Below are 16,904 nucleotides of genomic sequence, written 5' to 3' on the forward strand. Positions count from 1 at the left end.
AAACACGCACACACACACACATTCTCATCTTATATCTTTAAAGCTCTGGAATACTCACAGGTTTGCCATCCAGACCGAGTGGACCCTGAACAGTGGAAAAAGAGAAAAACAGACGATTAAACCCCAGGAGTCCACAGACAGCTGGTCATAAAAAGGGAAAGTGCAGATAAACTCTGAAGGGAAGTATGTGAGGTAAATCAAAAGATAAAGATCAGGAGAGAAACAGAATTAAATGGTAGGCCATGATGTCATTCCTCCATTTTTAAGGTGAGGACTGAAGTCAGACCAGTTTCTTTTTGACTTGTTATTGCCACCAAAATTTAAGATTAGTCTTACAGACTTAGTAAAGATTCTAATGCAAGGATAATCAATGATCTTAAAAAATAGTTTGGCACTATAGTAGCCTCTGCCTTTCCATGTGTTTTATCAGTTATACTGATCAGATATGTACATTATACACATGGCTATAAATAAAAGACAATCTAATAAATAATTGGCATAAGTCATTTCAATATTAAGTCATTTCAATATTCAATATTTAACAAATAAAATTCATCACAGTCCATTTATGTTGTTTAAGAATCAGTTTTAGTCAGACCAGGAAATTAAAAATTGTACAGTTGTCAAAAATAGAAAGGATGTGCCAAACTGGCAGTATAAAATAAGTTATTATCATTTATTATCATTACTTTTATTTTGTAGAAAGCTTGTCACGGGAGCAACACAGTGTCCAGTATAACCACTCATAGTAGTTGTGTAAAAGGAGAACTTACAGGATTTATTTTTGTTCTGAAGGTCAGAGGTGAGAAGTCTGATTTAAAAGTTTCATGAAGCACCTAGACTTATTCTAAAAGTAGCAGTGTCAGATAAATCACATACTTTTGAAAGAATTGTGGGAGGTCATCAAAATGCCAGAGACTTTTGAACTTTGAAACATATATCAATACAATTTCTGGCCCTTTTTTAGTTGTCTCAAAAGCTTGTGACAATCCCACATCAAATATGCATCCTCAGTTTATCCCCACTTTTTTATGTGTGTGTGTTAGGGTGGAATGTAGAGAGTGTAGAGTCAAATTGGACTCAAATTGGACTACTACTTTTACTGCAGGGAGGAAAAAGAAAGTAGAAATTAGGAAAGATTGAGAAACTATGCAGATAGGAAAACTGTGCAGCCCAGCCTGAAACAACTACAACATCCTCTCTATCTCTAAAACCCAAGACACTGAATTTTAAATCTACCTCTCCCTCTCAATCTGATTGGTGCAGAGCCATGTGTAAGCCTAAAAAATATAGGTTGACCAGGTCTCTAGTCACTCAGACACTCATTATTTGCTGCTAGTGCACACAATGATGTGGAATCACAGAAAACAAATAAAGTTTTAATATTTTGGGTTAGAAGTTTGCTAAGAACTAACAGTAAGCATGAGCTACTGTACGGTGACAGTGATGTATATATTAGCAAATAACAGCGCTAATAATTAAGTAATTCAAAGTGTTAAAAAAAATTCTACTCCATTTCACAACTTCACGTGCACTAAAATTAAACACAGGTTACTGCAGTACATTTGACAAGAAAAAAAAATTTCAGTCTATATACTTCAAAATTTCACATGTTGCTTAATATTCTTAGTAACTATAAAATTATGATTCAAAATTCTTTCAGAGTAAATCCTAAACCCATTTTTTTCAAAGTAGCTTTTATTTTTAAAGCTTGTATTTTAAACTTAAACTGATCAGAAACTGTACTGTTTTTCCTTCATGCCATTCTTTGAAAGGAATTCAAAATAAGTGGCATTCAGAAAACTATATGAATTTGCAGGCCGGAGTTCACCAAATGATTGCGTCAGTATGAATGGAACACAAGGTCCAAGACAGGCCCTTCAAACTTCAACAAAGTGTCTGTACCCAAAAGTAAGAGAACATCCTGGGCTAAAATAACGAACGCTAAGCTTCTACCTTTGAATAAACAGACAAAAGATGTACGAGTCCATTTTGGACAATAAACAATCCCTGATTTTAAGCATTCCCAGAGGTATGTTAAGGACAGGACATTTGTTTTGAGGACGTGCTGGAAGCTCTACTCATACATCTGGGAGCATTTACATGGCTTGCTCTCTGCAGTGTCTCCTCATGCTGAGCAGACACCATGTGCACAGGTCAATGCCAGCGGACTTCCTGAAAGAGAAACGAATGAATCAGCTAAGACATTTAACTCTGATTTATGACCATAGTACTCAGGGTCTGAGACCCTTTCAGTTCATCATTGTGAGGAGGAGATCGGTCTTCCCACTGGTCACTATTGCTGGGTCTCAATCTGTTGACCCTCAGGGCCAAAGACTCTTACATTTGTAATTGAATAATCCATCAAAATGATTGGGGGACTAAAGGTTTTCTTTCTCAAAAATCTCAGAAAAATTACCAAAAAATAAGCCACTCTTGAATTTTCATGAACAAACATCACTCATATTATGATCCAAGAATGTATCCTTCAAATTTCCAAACGTCCTACTATCTGCCACGCACTCAAGTTCCATATGGATGCCACACATGAACTAACACAACTCAATTTATGACCCCCTGAAGAGTGAAGGTAACCATGAAAAAGTTAAATCCATCCGTTATTCCTAAATCTGCTTTTCATTTCTCTCATGCAACACACTGACTGGCCAAACTAAGTACGAAACCTCCAAGAAAAAACCTCTTAGAAAACAATTATAAGAAGATTAATCCTGGATATTTTATTTTGTTGGGTGCACCGCTGAATTCCGAGGAGGAACAGCGGGAAAACATTCCAGAGTAGCACAGATTTACCACATATATTTAACCACAAAGTGCAAAGAACTGAGAAAGAGGATTCAGATTACCAGTAAAGGCTCGAGAAAATGAAATAATGATTTTTTTTGTCTGCTGCCCTTTGCCAGTGTTAAGTTTTTCAACTTTGCTATAAATCGTAAATTCATCACAGGGTAATCGAAACGCTTTGAGTTCAGGCCAACAAAAGCATTCCTGCTAAAACTGGACTTCGTGGTGGGCTCAATGGTGCTTTGTGGGAAATCTGGAGGGATTGTATCGATAGGCCCTTTGAGTCAAATCAAGACTTAGATGTTTTAATCAAAAGAATCTTTCACAGGTTTTGACTGCCTTCACCTACTTAAGAGATTGTGTTTGGGTTGGACAGTGTAGAAACGACCCATCTTTCATTGCCAATATCTGTTTTTAAGCCCTTAAATGCACTGCTACTTTTCCAGTAAAAATATCAAAATTGATTTACTTGAAGAATAATGCACAAGACATTAAGACTTGTTTTTAGAGAATATATATCAAATTAAATTTGATAAAAGATTTTTCTTATCCCACTTGCAAACTGTTGCAAAAAATGTAATCACAAACCCCATAAACCTACATTTTGGGGTTAGGGGTTATTTCGTAACAGAGAAATAATTTAACCACTTGAAATGTAATATAATTTGTGATAGCAGGCAAAATATGTAATATATATATATATGTATATATATATGTATATATATATATATATATATATATATATATATATATATATATATATATATATATATATATATATATATTAGTGGTGGGCCGTTATCGCCGTTAATGTGCTGCGTTAACGTGAGACTCTTATCGGGCGATAAAAAAAATATCGCCGTTAATCTATTCTCAAAGTTGGGTTGGGAGCTGGGTCTATACTACGCGAGCTATGATGACTTTCACCTTGATATTTTATATAACCGACTGGCTGAGGCCAGCCTAAAAAGATGCTCAGGACAGTTGACGGGCCACTGCTGCTCATCGTCAAGAAAGCTTATCTTTTTCACGTGTTTTTAAGCCTTACCGCTTGTCGATTTAAACATTAAAGCATCCAAACACAAGACGCGGAAAAGCTGAACAGAGCAGCTGGTTACTCGCGCGCTGTGTTCGGTGCGCAAGAGAGAGATCGAGAGCCACGTATCACAGACAGCGACACTGAACCAATCTCATCCCTGTGTGGCTCTGCGAGACGAGACAACCCCTCATCTGGATCCAATGTCCATAAAGTCTCCACGTCTCTCTGTTCTCCTTTCTTCTCTGAAGGGAATATCGTTTATTGGACTGCTTTATACTTCAAGTACATGGAAATACTTTGGGATATTTGACATCCATTTCACTCCCACCGGGCTGCCAAGAAAGATATTCCTGGATTTCAAAATGAAACATTACCATGTCAAGAATATTCATAGAAAGCCTTCATATGGCATATTTCTGCTCTGTTATTCTGTAAACAAGAACTGTTATACTAGACATTTTGGTGGCCTGAAAATGCTAAATTTTTAAAACGGGTTTCAAAGTGAACGTTTTTGAAAACTATGGCTACTGCTATCATCTCCATGTAAACTGCAAATTTGTGAAAACAGTGATGTCATGCACATTATGTGTTCAGTCTATGTATGTGCGCAGATGTGTAGTATTTCTTTACAATGTGACATCGCCAACTACTGGCCTGGCATGCATAATACAGCATTTTTAGTCGTTTTCGCAGATCTGTGTGAATGAGATCATTTTGACATTTTCAGCAACGCAAAGGAAAAATTTCTCTATTTTTAGTACATTGATGTTACATAATTTCTGTTAATGCCACCTTCTTGCATTTCATGACTGGTCAGTTATATATACTGTTCAGACTACATTTCAGTCCTTCAGCAAGTATGAAAACAATAAAACAAGCATAACCAGGACATTTTAGGAAGTTCAGAAATCCTGGCCAGGACATGTTCAGAAAAAAGAGTCACCCTATCCATCACATGCTCATATCCAAAGGGATTATTTATGAGAGAACCTAAACAACAGTCTCATGAGAGCCGCTCTCAGCAGCGTCTGCATGTAATACAGTCTGTTTACGATACTGCTAATCAAATCATGGCATCAAATGAGCTTGACAGCATGTGGCCACCACCTGATAAGAACAATTGCAAATCATCTAGACACATGTTGGGTTCACACATGTGAGTAACATTAACCCAGTGCACTTACAGAACAGAATTAACCTGGATCTACCTGGATTCCATCAAATGTATATAAGCATTAGTCTAACAATGTCAGTTATATTTACTTAAAATCATCTGCTTTTTGTCATTAATAATCCTAGCCATATGACGCAAATTAACACAAACTGTTTGTCAAACTAGTTTACAGGATAAGAAAAATCATGTTATGAGGGAGTAAAGGGGATTGTTTAAAAGATAGCTATTGCTGGTGAATGGAGTGAAATCACTAGTGTATGTTTCACACTTGCTGGCCGAAAGCATTCTGAGATTGCGTTGTACACCATAAAGGATGTGGATTTTGGGGCGAGTTCACACACGCACCTGTTGCTCTGTTCCAGATACTACAGAGGCTTGGCAGATGCTAATGGACATGCTCCAGTTTAGGAAATCTGATCTACTCACACATAGTGAGGTGTTCTACTATTGAGCCCAATGAGGCCAAACAGAGTGCCAGCTTCAGGTGTTTTTATTTATTTATTTATTTATTTTTTGAGTCTGTCTAAATTCTTTATTGTATAGGAGTTAACCTCAGTTAAAAGATACATATAATTTGAATGTGCTATATTTACATTTATATAATTTAAAACTATATAAAAATACATTTAATTTTTTTTATTAAAAATATCAAATTTCTACCATTGCAATAAATACTAAATAAATAAATAATCTCAGATAATGCAATTTCCAGGTCACATTTCAACATTTCACAAATTATTTACATATACAAATGATTTTTTTTATGGAAAATATAGCATTTCCATTATTGCACTGAATAAATGAATGAAATGTAATTTAAATCATTTATGTTTATGAAACTGTCATTAAATAGACTTTAATAACAACAATAATAATGGATGAATTAATTAATTATTAATGTATTTGAACAGCATAAATTTAATTATTATATTAGCTATTTTACTATAAAGAAATAAAAAACATACATTTAATTTATTTATGCAAATATAGCATTCCCATTATTGAAATAAATAATTAAAGTTAATTTATGATTTTAGTGTATTTAAATGAACAGTTCATTTATCTGAACAGGACTTTTATTACTTTACTACAGCAATGAGCATGAGATTTTATTCCTGTATTTATTTTTGCAAAAAAATGTATGCGTATGTTTACATATATACATAATAAACAATTTTAAAAAACAACTTTTCATGATTTTATAGTGAAATATGACCAAGACTTTTTTGGTCTCAAGAATGAGTGTGTGTATGTCTCACACACACACACACACACCTGTCTATAATTAACCACAGACTTTTCCCAGCAGACGTACAAATCTGGGAAAACCATGAGTGTACCTCTGATACTAATTTGCTGGGCATGATTGACCCAGCCTGGCATAGACTACTATCTAGAGGCTGATCTTACAGCAGATACACCACAGCATATCAGTACAGACATCACTGATTTACTTCGACGATAGTAGACATAATGGGTACAGGAACAGGAAGTGGTAATGTAATAAATAATATCTGCAGTATAACTGGCTAAAGAGCCACAGTAAGGCTTACTCAGAACTCCCAGACAAATATACTCTTATTGAACTCATACTTCACGCCGTGAAGTGAGTAAGGCTTGTTAACTAAACATCTCTTGATATCTGGAGCCAAACTAACCAAACCATGGGGTCCACAATTAAGATCCAGACAAAACATGGTACAAAGCCTCATTCGCTTTGTGACTAACCACAATCTGACCCCAGGTTCACCTTGACATGTTCCAGAACAGCCTGCTGCTTATCATTCTGCTGTCCGCAGTTCCACTCACAGCCACTAGAGGCCACCAGACCACTTCTACAGTAGATCATACAATCAAAACAATGATCTAGTTCTGTAGGAAATCTGTTTGGACCCCAAGAATTGATCTCATGTCTGTATCTACATAAACAGAGGTGCTGAAAAAGACTATTGATTGTTTGACTGGGCTTGTTTTATAAATGAAATACAAAATGCAATTATCATGACTCACAGTTTACCAAGCAAATGTCTTTTCTTTTTATTTTGAACACAAACAAACTACTCTAATCAAAGTCGAGTTATCAGAAAACAATCATCAGATGTGTGATGTACTTTAAGAGATCAGGGCACCTCTGCCCATATGTCAAAGTTCACATGTGATGTTTTGTCTATGCCCGGCTGCTTTCCTAGTGCTTTCCATTTCAGAGTTCAAGAAACCACTAAATTATAAACTAAAAGTCCTAAGTGTTTCTGGCCTGCTGTCCTGGACACACATTAAGCCAAAGGGATGAATCTATAGTGGTTTCAACAGAGAAACACCATTCCAGCGTAATTGAGCCCAGGAGCGCTTTCACTCATTCCAGGAAACTCAGCTTCATTGTGGGCCATGTTGCTGAAATAGCAGCAAAAGAGGTTCAATCTTCATCAGAGACGATGGTGTCGATGATGAAGAGTGTTTGAAACTTTTTAGTGCTTACCTTAGACTCTATTACCAGCACTTCTCTCCCTGCATAAGCGGTTTAATTCGTGTTCCTCTTAAAAATATTCTATCACGCTGCGAACAAAAATATGCTTCAAGAACAATTTGCTAAAATGTTCTATGGTTTAGTTATTTTTTTATTATGTGGACATTCTCTGTTAGCTGGGGAACTGCACAGATATTTAGTGAGACAGAAATGAAAAAAAAAACACAGATGAACAGCAAGTCAACTGGAGGTGAAGCAATTAGAAAAAGACCTCCATAAAATGGAGATTAAGACCCAAGAAGAAACTAGATCATTTAAAGGACATTTACCGGGTAACCGTCTCGCCCAGGTGTGCCCTGTGCAAAGAAAAATTAGATATAATGCAGAAATAAGGACCTACAGTAGATGAAAATAAAAAAAAGATTATACAGTAAATCCCAATGTAACATCATTGCACTTTGCAGGATTATAAATGAAAAGTGTTTTAGGGTTTCATAACATTGCAATAGACTTCTGAGTAAATAAACCGGTGGACCTCTGCTCTACAGAAGACCACAAACTAAACGTGAAAGTTAGCAAACCAACCTAAACTGTTAAAATGTTGAAAGCTGTCACATAATTTGACATCTGCAAGCATTAAACAGATCAATGAAATCTTCATGACAGCCTGTTAAAAATATGGATTAGAAGCCTTATATCTATTTGCAACAAACTGTTGACAGCTTGGTTTTAACCTAAATCTAAAGCAGGTGACAGACAGTTTGCAACTTGTTCTTACTCTGTGTTACACTTTTGTTGGATGCCAGAACTTTAATGTTGGTTTGAATATTCTAAAACTTTAATATCAGAAGCACCAGATCTCCTACAGCTTTAAGCTTGTGGCTGCTCTAAAGTGAATATTTCAGATCTTTATTATTTAAGCTTTATTCTGGAATCTCAGAAGAATGCTAATTCTAGCATGCAATTATTTTTTATTATTATTTGAAGGTTCTAGAAATGTAAAGGGTTAGTTCACCCAAAAATGAAAATTATGTCATTAATAACTCACCCTCATGTCGTTCCAAACCCGTAAGACCTCCGTCCATCTTCAGAACACAGTTTAAAATATTTTAGATTTAGTCCGAGAGCTTTCTGACCCTCCATTGAAACTGTATGTACGGTATACTGTCCATGTCCAGAAAGGTAATAAAAACATCATCAAAGTAGTCCATGTGACATCAGAGGGTCAGTTAGAATTCTTTGAACCATCGAAAAAAAATGTTGGTCCAAAAATAACACAACACCGTTCACAACACTGACGTATGACACTGCTGACGTGTTATCTTTGTTATTGCGCGGACCAGAAAACATGTCAGCAGCGTCGTATGTCAGCAGCGTCGTGAACGCACTCACAACAAAACCGGAAGAGAAGACAATGCTGAATAAAGTCGTAATTTTTGTTATTTTTGGATCAAAATAAATTTTTGATGCTTCAACAAATTCTAATTGACCCTCTGATGTCACATGGACTACTTTGATGATGTTTTTCTTACCTTTCTGGACATGGACAGTATACCGTACACAGTTTCAATGGAGGGACTGAGAGCTCTCCGACTAAATGTAAAATATCTTAAATTGTGTTCAGAAGATGAACTGAGGTCTTACGGGTTTGGAACGACATGAGGGTGAGTTATTAATTACATAATTTTCATTTTTGGATGAACTAACCATTTAATGTCAGATAAACTGGTGCAAATATTCTCAAAAAAAAAAAAAAAAGATTCCAGAACTTGATGGCCGTTTCTCAGGTTTTACTGTATGTCTCACCCTTTAAATGTTTTATCTGCCTTACCACAATACAGAGCCCATATCTGCAACATGCAGTGTGAAGCGTGAGGACAGGGTACTTACTGGGGATCCTGAAAAATAAAAGAACAACAAAGAGACATTTAAAAGAATCCAAATGTCTTTTAACTTTCAGTTTAACTTCAATAATAACACAAAATTACACTTCCACTTTTTTAACAAAAAGGTAAACCTCTAAACCTTTTTTTCTGAAATGTTTGTAAGTGTTATGACCCTCAGAGGAGAAAAAGAGGTTTAAAAGATGTGTTGAGGTTTTACGAGGCAGAAAGTTTTATGAGACATTTACTCGCATCTAGATGCTGGCAGAGTTTAAAAGATAACGTTCACTCAGCACAGTCAAGTTCTGACCATTGTAAACGAAATGGCCCCACCATTTGGAAAGCATTTAAAAGTAAGATGTTGAAAGAGAAAAATAATGTGAATGTGTTTTACGGTTATCAAAATTGTTTAGTAAAAAGATTAATCATTTAATTGACGAGGGTTCTAATTAAACGAGCGCTTTTAACTTTTGAATTATCATGGACGCATACGACCTGCCTTATGTTTGCGCTGATTAGTCTGCTAAATATCTTCCAGCTTTCCAATCAAATTTTCTCCCTCGCACTAGAGAAACAAACAGACTGTTGTGCAATGGTGTTGTCTCAACATTCGACTCTTCCTGCCCACTTCACGACCCAAACTACAACAAGCAGGCACAGCTAAACAGAACCACATCTAGCAGACTTAGTGACAAAATGACCCACTATGTAAATAAAGTGTTCTGCCAATGTTTGAAGTTCCTCTCCCAGGGCAGCAGGGCTGGAACAAGTTTGAAAAACAGATGCAAAGAATTGTCATTCTGTCCAAATGCCAGTTGTATGGGAACGCTGCATTAAAACCTCTCTCAGTCTGTGCCCTTGAGAGCCATATGTGTCCACCGCACAGCTTACATAGAAATACAACACCATCTTAATTTGTATGGCCGTCATCATCAGTCTGAGTTTAATACCTCTGAATCATCTGAGGGTCTACGGTGAATCAAAACCACATTCAACGAGGACTTCCTCCCAGTCACATCGAATGTTTATGAATTAGTCACACTAGTAACAATGTTTACAGAAAAGTGCTAGATCAGGCATGAGGAAGAGAAATGAAGAGATTGCACTCACCAGGGTCGCCTGTTCTGCCCATCCGACCACGTTTCCCCGGGGGACCTGAAGTCAGGAGAGATGTGTAAATGTCTTACATAAAACAATTCTGTTTTCATTATTTTCATAACAATTAAGCAACTTTATCCCAGGTATGTTTTTTTTTTGGGGGGGGGGGGGGGGGGGGGTGTATGACCTAGACATGCCGTGGCAGTTTTTATGAGATTCATGCTAACAGAAGTCCATATGAGCCAAGCTTACACAGTAATTTGACCTAGGCAGTAGAAAGAGGTGTGAAACCAGCACTACATCTGTGATGCAGAAACCAGGACAATTTCATTTTAAAATGATCTGGATTAGGTGCAAATCCACTGCCCACAGACATATGCAAATGAAGTGTTTATATCTGTGCACCTCGCATCACTCCTGTTCATGAATATGAAAGTCAGAACAAAGCATCTGAGGGAATACCTCCCTGATGGTTGCCAGGCCCCTGTCCTCTCTGTTCCTCTGGTTAACCGATTAACCCCCTCCTTCTCTCTGTCCCCCGGGCACTAAATCACTTCCATCAAGCTCTTTCCCTCCTCTCTTCTTTAGGTACTGTGAAATAGAAACCATACCTGAGTGAGGCAGGAGAGGGGGATGCTAACGAGCTTGTGTCGCAGACACACTTTTCTTGTTGGCATTATTGTTATTGTTCCAGGTTAATCAACCCCTACTGATTCAACCCCTATTAGAAAGATTGTCAAGAAAGGGTCTCATGGTTTCACTTCCACGGTGCGGTTCACTTTACTAAATCTAAAGAATTCGGCATCCTTACAGGATTGTTCAAGGTTCAATTCAACTTAATGGAACAGTTCGTCCAAAAATGAAAATTTGCTGAAAATTTATTCACCCTCAGGCCATCCAAACTGAGGATGAATTTGCTTCTTCATCGGAACAGAATTGGAGAAATTCAACATCATGGATCCCTTTGTAGTGAATGGGTGCCATCAGAATGAGCAGAACAGCTGTTAAAAGCATCAAAATAATCCACAAGTAATCCATACGACACCAGTCCATCAGTTAACATCTTGTGAAGTGAAAGCTGAGTGCTTGTAAGAAATGATGGACTGGAATTGTGTGGATTATTTGTAGATTTTTATGTTGTTTTTATCAGCTGCTTGGACTCTCTTTCTGACAGCACCCATTCACTGGAGAGGATCCACTGGTGTGCAAGTGATGTAATGCAGATCTGTTCTGGTGAAGAAACAAACTCATCTACAGTCATTCATGCATTGCCTGAGGGTGAGTACATTTTCAGCAAATTCCAAATTCATCTTTTTGGGGAACTATTCCTTTAAAGTCTGTGACATGTTGTCGATTAACACAACAAATACATTCTACATGTACTGTATGTAAGTTTGTAAAAACAAGCTAAAACTTAGTTTATAGTTGGAATGCAATTAAAATCTATTCAGAAAACTACGCACTTGACCAGGTGTTTCCCCACAATTTTTCTATCTATAATAAATGCAAAATCTTGCTGAAACTTTTTTCTAAAAAGTTAAAAAAATCGTATCAACCTCAAACGTTTTAATAATGTACGTTTTAACTTCTACGTCTTAACTTCTGTTTGTTCCAGTATCCTGATGAACAAAGCAACAAAACCTTTTTGAAAACAAGCAGTCTTACAAGTTCATTTATTCCCGCTGAAATTACACACTTCGCCTAAATGTTGTAACAAAAATGTGCTTCACATTACTGCTTCAAATTCCCTCCAGGACGGAGAGCACTGTTGACTTCAGCTGTAAATACATAAGCATACACACAATTATTGTTTGTTTTCACAGACTGAGGAACTTGTTGAAGTTATTATCCAACGTAAACGCCAGGATCTTATTGATGCTTAAATTAGAAACTGTATAAACTTGTATAAAACCTGTAACATGCCTTTCCAGAGGTTAAAGGTCACTGTAACAAGTGTACTGGAAGTTGCTTTCTACAAACCTAGCTTCTAACATTCTCTTTCTATTGCTCTCTCTTACTCTCGTGTGGTCTGTTCTATATCATATATGGCTTTCGGCTCAACTTCCCCTATTGTAATGACGTCAACATAGTGAAAATAGTGAGTTGTGACATCATCTTTGAGCTATTGTGTCTTACTACACTACACACTTTCAGGTTACAAAAGACCAAACTACAATGGCTATAAATACAAGTGTAACTATGTTCTTCACCAACAGAGGCCATAAACACCATGAGGAACTGAGGCTGATGGCTCAGTGCTGAAGACAATGATGAAAGGGGCCTCTCATGCTTTTTATCTGTCAGCATTTGATGAACTGTCTCATGGACAATTATCATAACAGAAACAACTGCGAGATTAAAAACTTGAATCTGGATGCAATTGAGGTCTCCGGGGTCTTAAATGTCTCCTATGCTCTCCCCTATAGCTGTCCCGTTATGTTAACATTAAGAAATCGGATAATTGAAGTGTATCGTTTTTCTCAGCTTTGACGATCTAACCACTCAAATTCCGATCCTTATCAGCTCAGAAAGGTCTGGTTCTTATAGTCTCGCATAGGCTTGATTTAGCTACTGTGCCATTTTGTCTTAAACTAATGAAAACATTGCTTTTCTCCGGCTTTCTGTTGGGCGCAACAACTGTTCGCAATAAGCGTCAACAGTGAAATCACAGAATTCAATCTTCTCAGTTCCTAAACCACAGCTGTGTTTTCCTCTCCAATATCCCTTGCTGACAAAATTAAAGTCTAAAAATGGAAAGGAAATTAAATTCATACCAGAATGTGTGGGGGTAACACTGTGACAACCCTTTGTCCCAGGAAATTTTTACTTAATCTGTCTAACAAGAAGTTCACATATTATTCTATTATTAACATTATTAACATTATCAATTATCCAAAACTGGTTACTCAACAAAAAAATAAATTGAACTTGAACCAGTTTCTCTGCATAGCTATAGAAAAAACTAAAACTAATAAATAAAAATGCTAACACTTTACATTAAGACCCAATTAGTTAACATTAGTTATGCATTAAATTACAATGAGCAATGCCTTTGTTACAGTATTCATTAATCTTTGTTAACATTAGTTAATCAAAATACAAATGTTCATTGTTCTTGTTAACTCAGATCCATTAAATATAAATATTTTGATTTTAATACTGTACTAAAATTTGCATTAAATAAGATTAATAAATGCTTTAAAAGTATTTTCATTTTTAGTTTATGTTAAGTAATGCAGTTAATTACCATTAACCTCATTGTAAAGTTTAAAAAAAAAAATAAGGCAATGTTTCATTTTATTATTTTGCACTTTTAAATGTTTCCTTAATGTTGTAAAGCAAGAAGTCCAAAAGTTTAAAAAAGTTTTATAAAATAAAAACATTTGTATTTTTATTATTTTATTTTATTATTTTATTATTTTAATTATTATTTGAAAATTATATAGATATATTTAAAAAATATATATAAAAAAATGACAAAAATACAATAAAATTATTAAAATTAACTAAAATAAATGTAACTTTTTTGTTATTTACTTAAGCAGTCTTGCAATGTGACAATTACATGTAATATTTCAAATTACAGTATGTACAGTATATAAAAGTGCATTTCAATAAATTAGAACGTCGTGGAAATGTTCATTTATTTCAGTAATTCAACTCAAATTGTGAAACTCGTGTATTTAATAAATTCAGTGCACACAGACTGACGTAGTTTAAGACTTTGGTTCTTTTAATTGTGATGATTTGGCTCACATTTAACAAAAACCCACCAATTCACAACTCAACAAATTAGAATATGGTGACATGACAATCAGCTAATGAACTCAAACACCTGCAAAGGTTTAATGAGCCTTCAAAATGGTCTCTCAGTTTGGTTCACTAGACTAAACAATCATGAGGAAGATCTGATCGTGACAAAGTGAAAGTGACGTGACATTCAGCCAAGTATGGTGACCCATACTCAGAATTTGTGAATTAAATCCCATCCAAAGTGCACACACACAGAGCAGTGAACTCACACACACACACTGTGAACACACACCTGGAGCAGTGGGCAGCCATTTATGCTGCTGTGCCCGGGGAGCAGTTGGGGGTTCAATGCCTTGCTCAAGAGAGCCTAAGTCATGGTATTGCCGGCCTGAGATTCAAACCCACAACCCTACAGTTAGGAGTCAAACTCTCTAACCACTAGGCCATGACTTCCCCCAGTTGTCCAGAAGACAATCATTGACACCCTTCACAAGGATGGTAAGCCACAAACATTCATTGACATAAAAGCTGTCTGAACTTCACAAGGAACAAGGAATGGACTGAGGCTGGGGTCAAGGCATCAAGAGCCACCACACACAGACGTGTCAAGGAATTTGCTGAACCACAGGCAACATTAGAGGCGTCTTATCTGGGCTAAAGAGAAGAAGAACTGGATTGTTGCCCATTGGTCCAAAGTCCTCTTTTCAGATGAGAGCAAGTTTTGTATTTCATTTGGAAACCAAGGTCCTAGAGTCTGGAGGAAGGGTGGAGAAGCTCATAGGCCAAGTTGCTTGAAATCCAGTGTTAAGTTTCCACAGTCTGTGATGATGTTGGGTGCAATGTCATCTGCTGGTGTTGGTCCATTGTGTTTTTTGAAAACCAAAGTCACTGCACCAGTTTACCAAGAAATTTTGGAGCACTTCATGCTTCCTTCTGCTGACCAGCTTTTTGAAGATGCTGATTTCATTTTCCAGCAGGATTTGGCATCTGCCCACACTGCCAAAAGCACCAAAAGTTGGTTAAATGACCATGGTGTTGGTGTGCTTGACTGGCCAGCAAACTCACCAGACCTGAACCCCAGAGAGAATCATTGGGGTATTGTCAAGAGGAAAAGGAGAAACAAGAGAACAAAAAATGCAGATGAGCTGAAGGCCACTGTCAAAGAAACCTGGGCTTCCATACCACCTCAGCAGTGCCACAAACTGATCACCTCCATGCCATGCAGAATTTAGGCAGTAATTACAGTAAAAGGAGCCCCTACCAAGTATTGAGTACATGTACAGTAAATTAACATACTTTCCAGAAGGACAGGAATTCACTAAAAAAGGTTTTGTATTTTTTTTTTTTTGGTCTTATGAAGTATTCTAATTTGTTGAGATAGTGAATTGGTGGGTTTTTGTTAAATGTAAGCCAAAATCATCAAAATTAAAAGAACCAAAGTCTTAAACTACTTCAGTCTGAGTAGATTGAATTTATTTAATACACAAGTTTCACAATTTGAGTTGAATTACTGAAATAAATTAACTTTTCCATGACATTCTAATTTACTGAGATGCACCTATATATATATATATATATATATATATATATATATATATATATATATATATATATATATATATATATATATATTTGCAATTTCTGGAAGTAAAAATCTACATTTTTAAACTTTAATTGATAATATAAGCTGTTTTCCACACGAAGGCATTATTCACCGCACTTTAACAAACTGCTTTCATGTTCAAGCGAAACGCAAAAACAAAGAGAGTTATTTTGCTTTCTGTGATGTCTGACAGGTGGTTTATGTTGACTGGAGGAGCTTGTAACAGAGCAGGGAATCTGACTCTTTAATCAAATGCTGTTGCTCATGAGAGATCACGAACAGCCACATAACAGAGCCAAACTTAACCGTTTCAAATGAGGAGAGGAGAGGTGTGTTATCTGGACATTCCAGTGTGTGTGATTGTGTTTGCGTGCACACGTGCTGTATGTGTGATGTGGTTCAAGTGTCATGTGTTAAACAGCAATGTTTTCAAGACGTTGTTTTTGTACAATTTTAAACTAAACTGAGCTTTTTAAGTACATTATCATTATTAGTAGGGTAAATATAAAAAAAAAAATAATAATAATTTTCTGATGAATTCCAGGTCAAATTTCACCCCAAAAATCAAGGGAAGCAATATTTATTTCCTTTTATTTATTTATTTATTTATTTATTTATTTATTTATTTATTTATTTATTTATTTTATATATATATGTAAAAATGAATTTATAATAAATAAAACATAAAATAAATATATTAAATATGTAAATATATAAATAAATGTATTTCAATTATAAAATATTATTTAGATTTTGTACAGTTCACTTAGTTCACTTAAGCAGTCTTGCAATGTAAAAAATACATGCAATAATTTGAATTATGTAAAAAAAACTGTTTTAAATGCCATAATTACTATATAAATCTGTTATTTAAGTTGATTAAATTAAATTGATTATTTAAAGTGTCTTTTTTCTTTAAAAAAATATATAGTAAATCAAAAGACTACATCTCTTATTCCCATATTTTTTCAAAGACAAAGCATAAACCAGCAATCAATGTACATCGAGGATATATATGGGGGTGGTGTTAGCACAGTGGATAAGACACATGTCTTTGGTGTGAGAGACCCGGGTTCGAATCCACTGTG

The 16,904-nt window shown here is 35.8% G+C and overlaps 1 protein-coding gene across 1 annotated transcript in view; it reads right to left on the minus strand.

Annotated features, from left to right (window-relative positions):
• The window catches only part of LOC132113883 (collagen alpha-1(XXIII) chain-like), a 138,268-nt gene that overhangs the window by 27,441 nt on the left and 93,923 nt on the right, over positions 1 to 16,904 (minus strand). Inside the window, exons 3-6 of the mRNA XM_059521919.1 lie at positions 10,473 to 10,517; positions 8,007 to 8,014; positions 7,809 to 7,835; positions 59 to 85 (exon numbers count right to left, since the gene is read on the minus strand). Coding sequence (XP_059377902.1) covers positions 59 to 85; positions 7,809 to 7,835; positions 8,007 to 8,014; positions 10,473 to 10,517 — 107 coding nt within the window. The remainder of the gene's footprint in view (positions 1 to 58; positions 86 to 7,808; positions 7,836 to 8,006; positions 8,015 to 10,472; positions 10,518 to 16,904) is intronic.

Source organism: Carassius carassius, chromosome 33, assembly GCF_963082965.1.
Source record: "Carassius carassius chromosome 33, fCarCar2.1, whole genome shotgun sequence".
Lineage (NCBI taxonomy): Eukaryota > Metazoa > Chordata > Actinopteri > Cypriniformes > Cyprinidae > Carassius > Carassius carassius.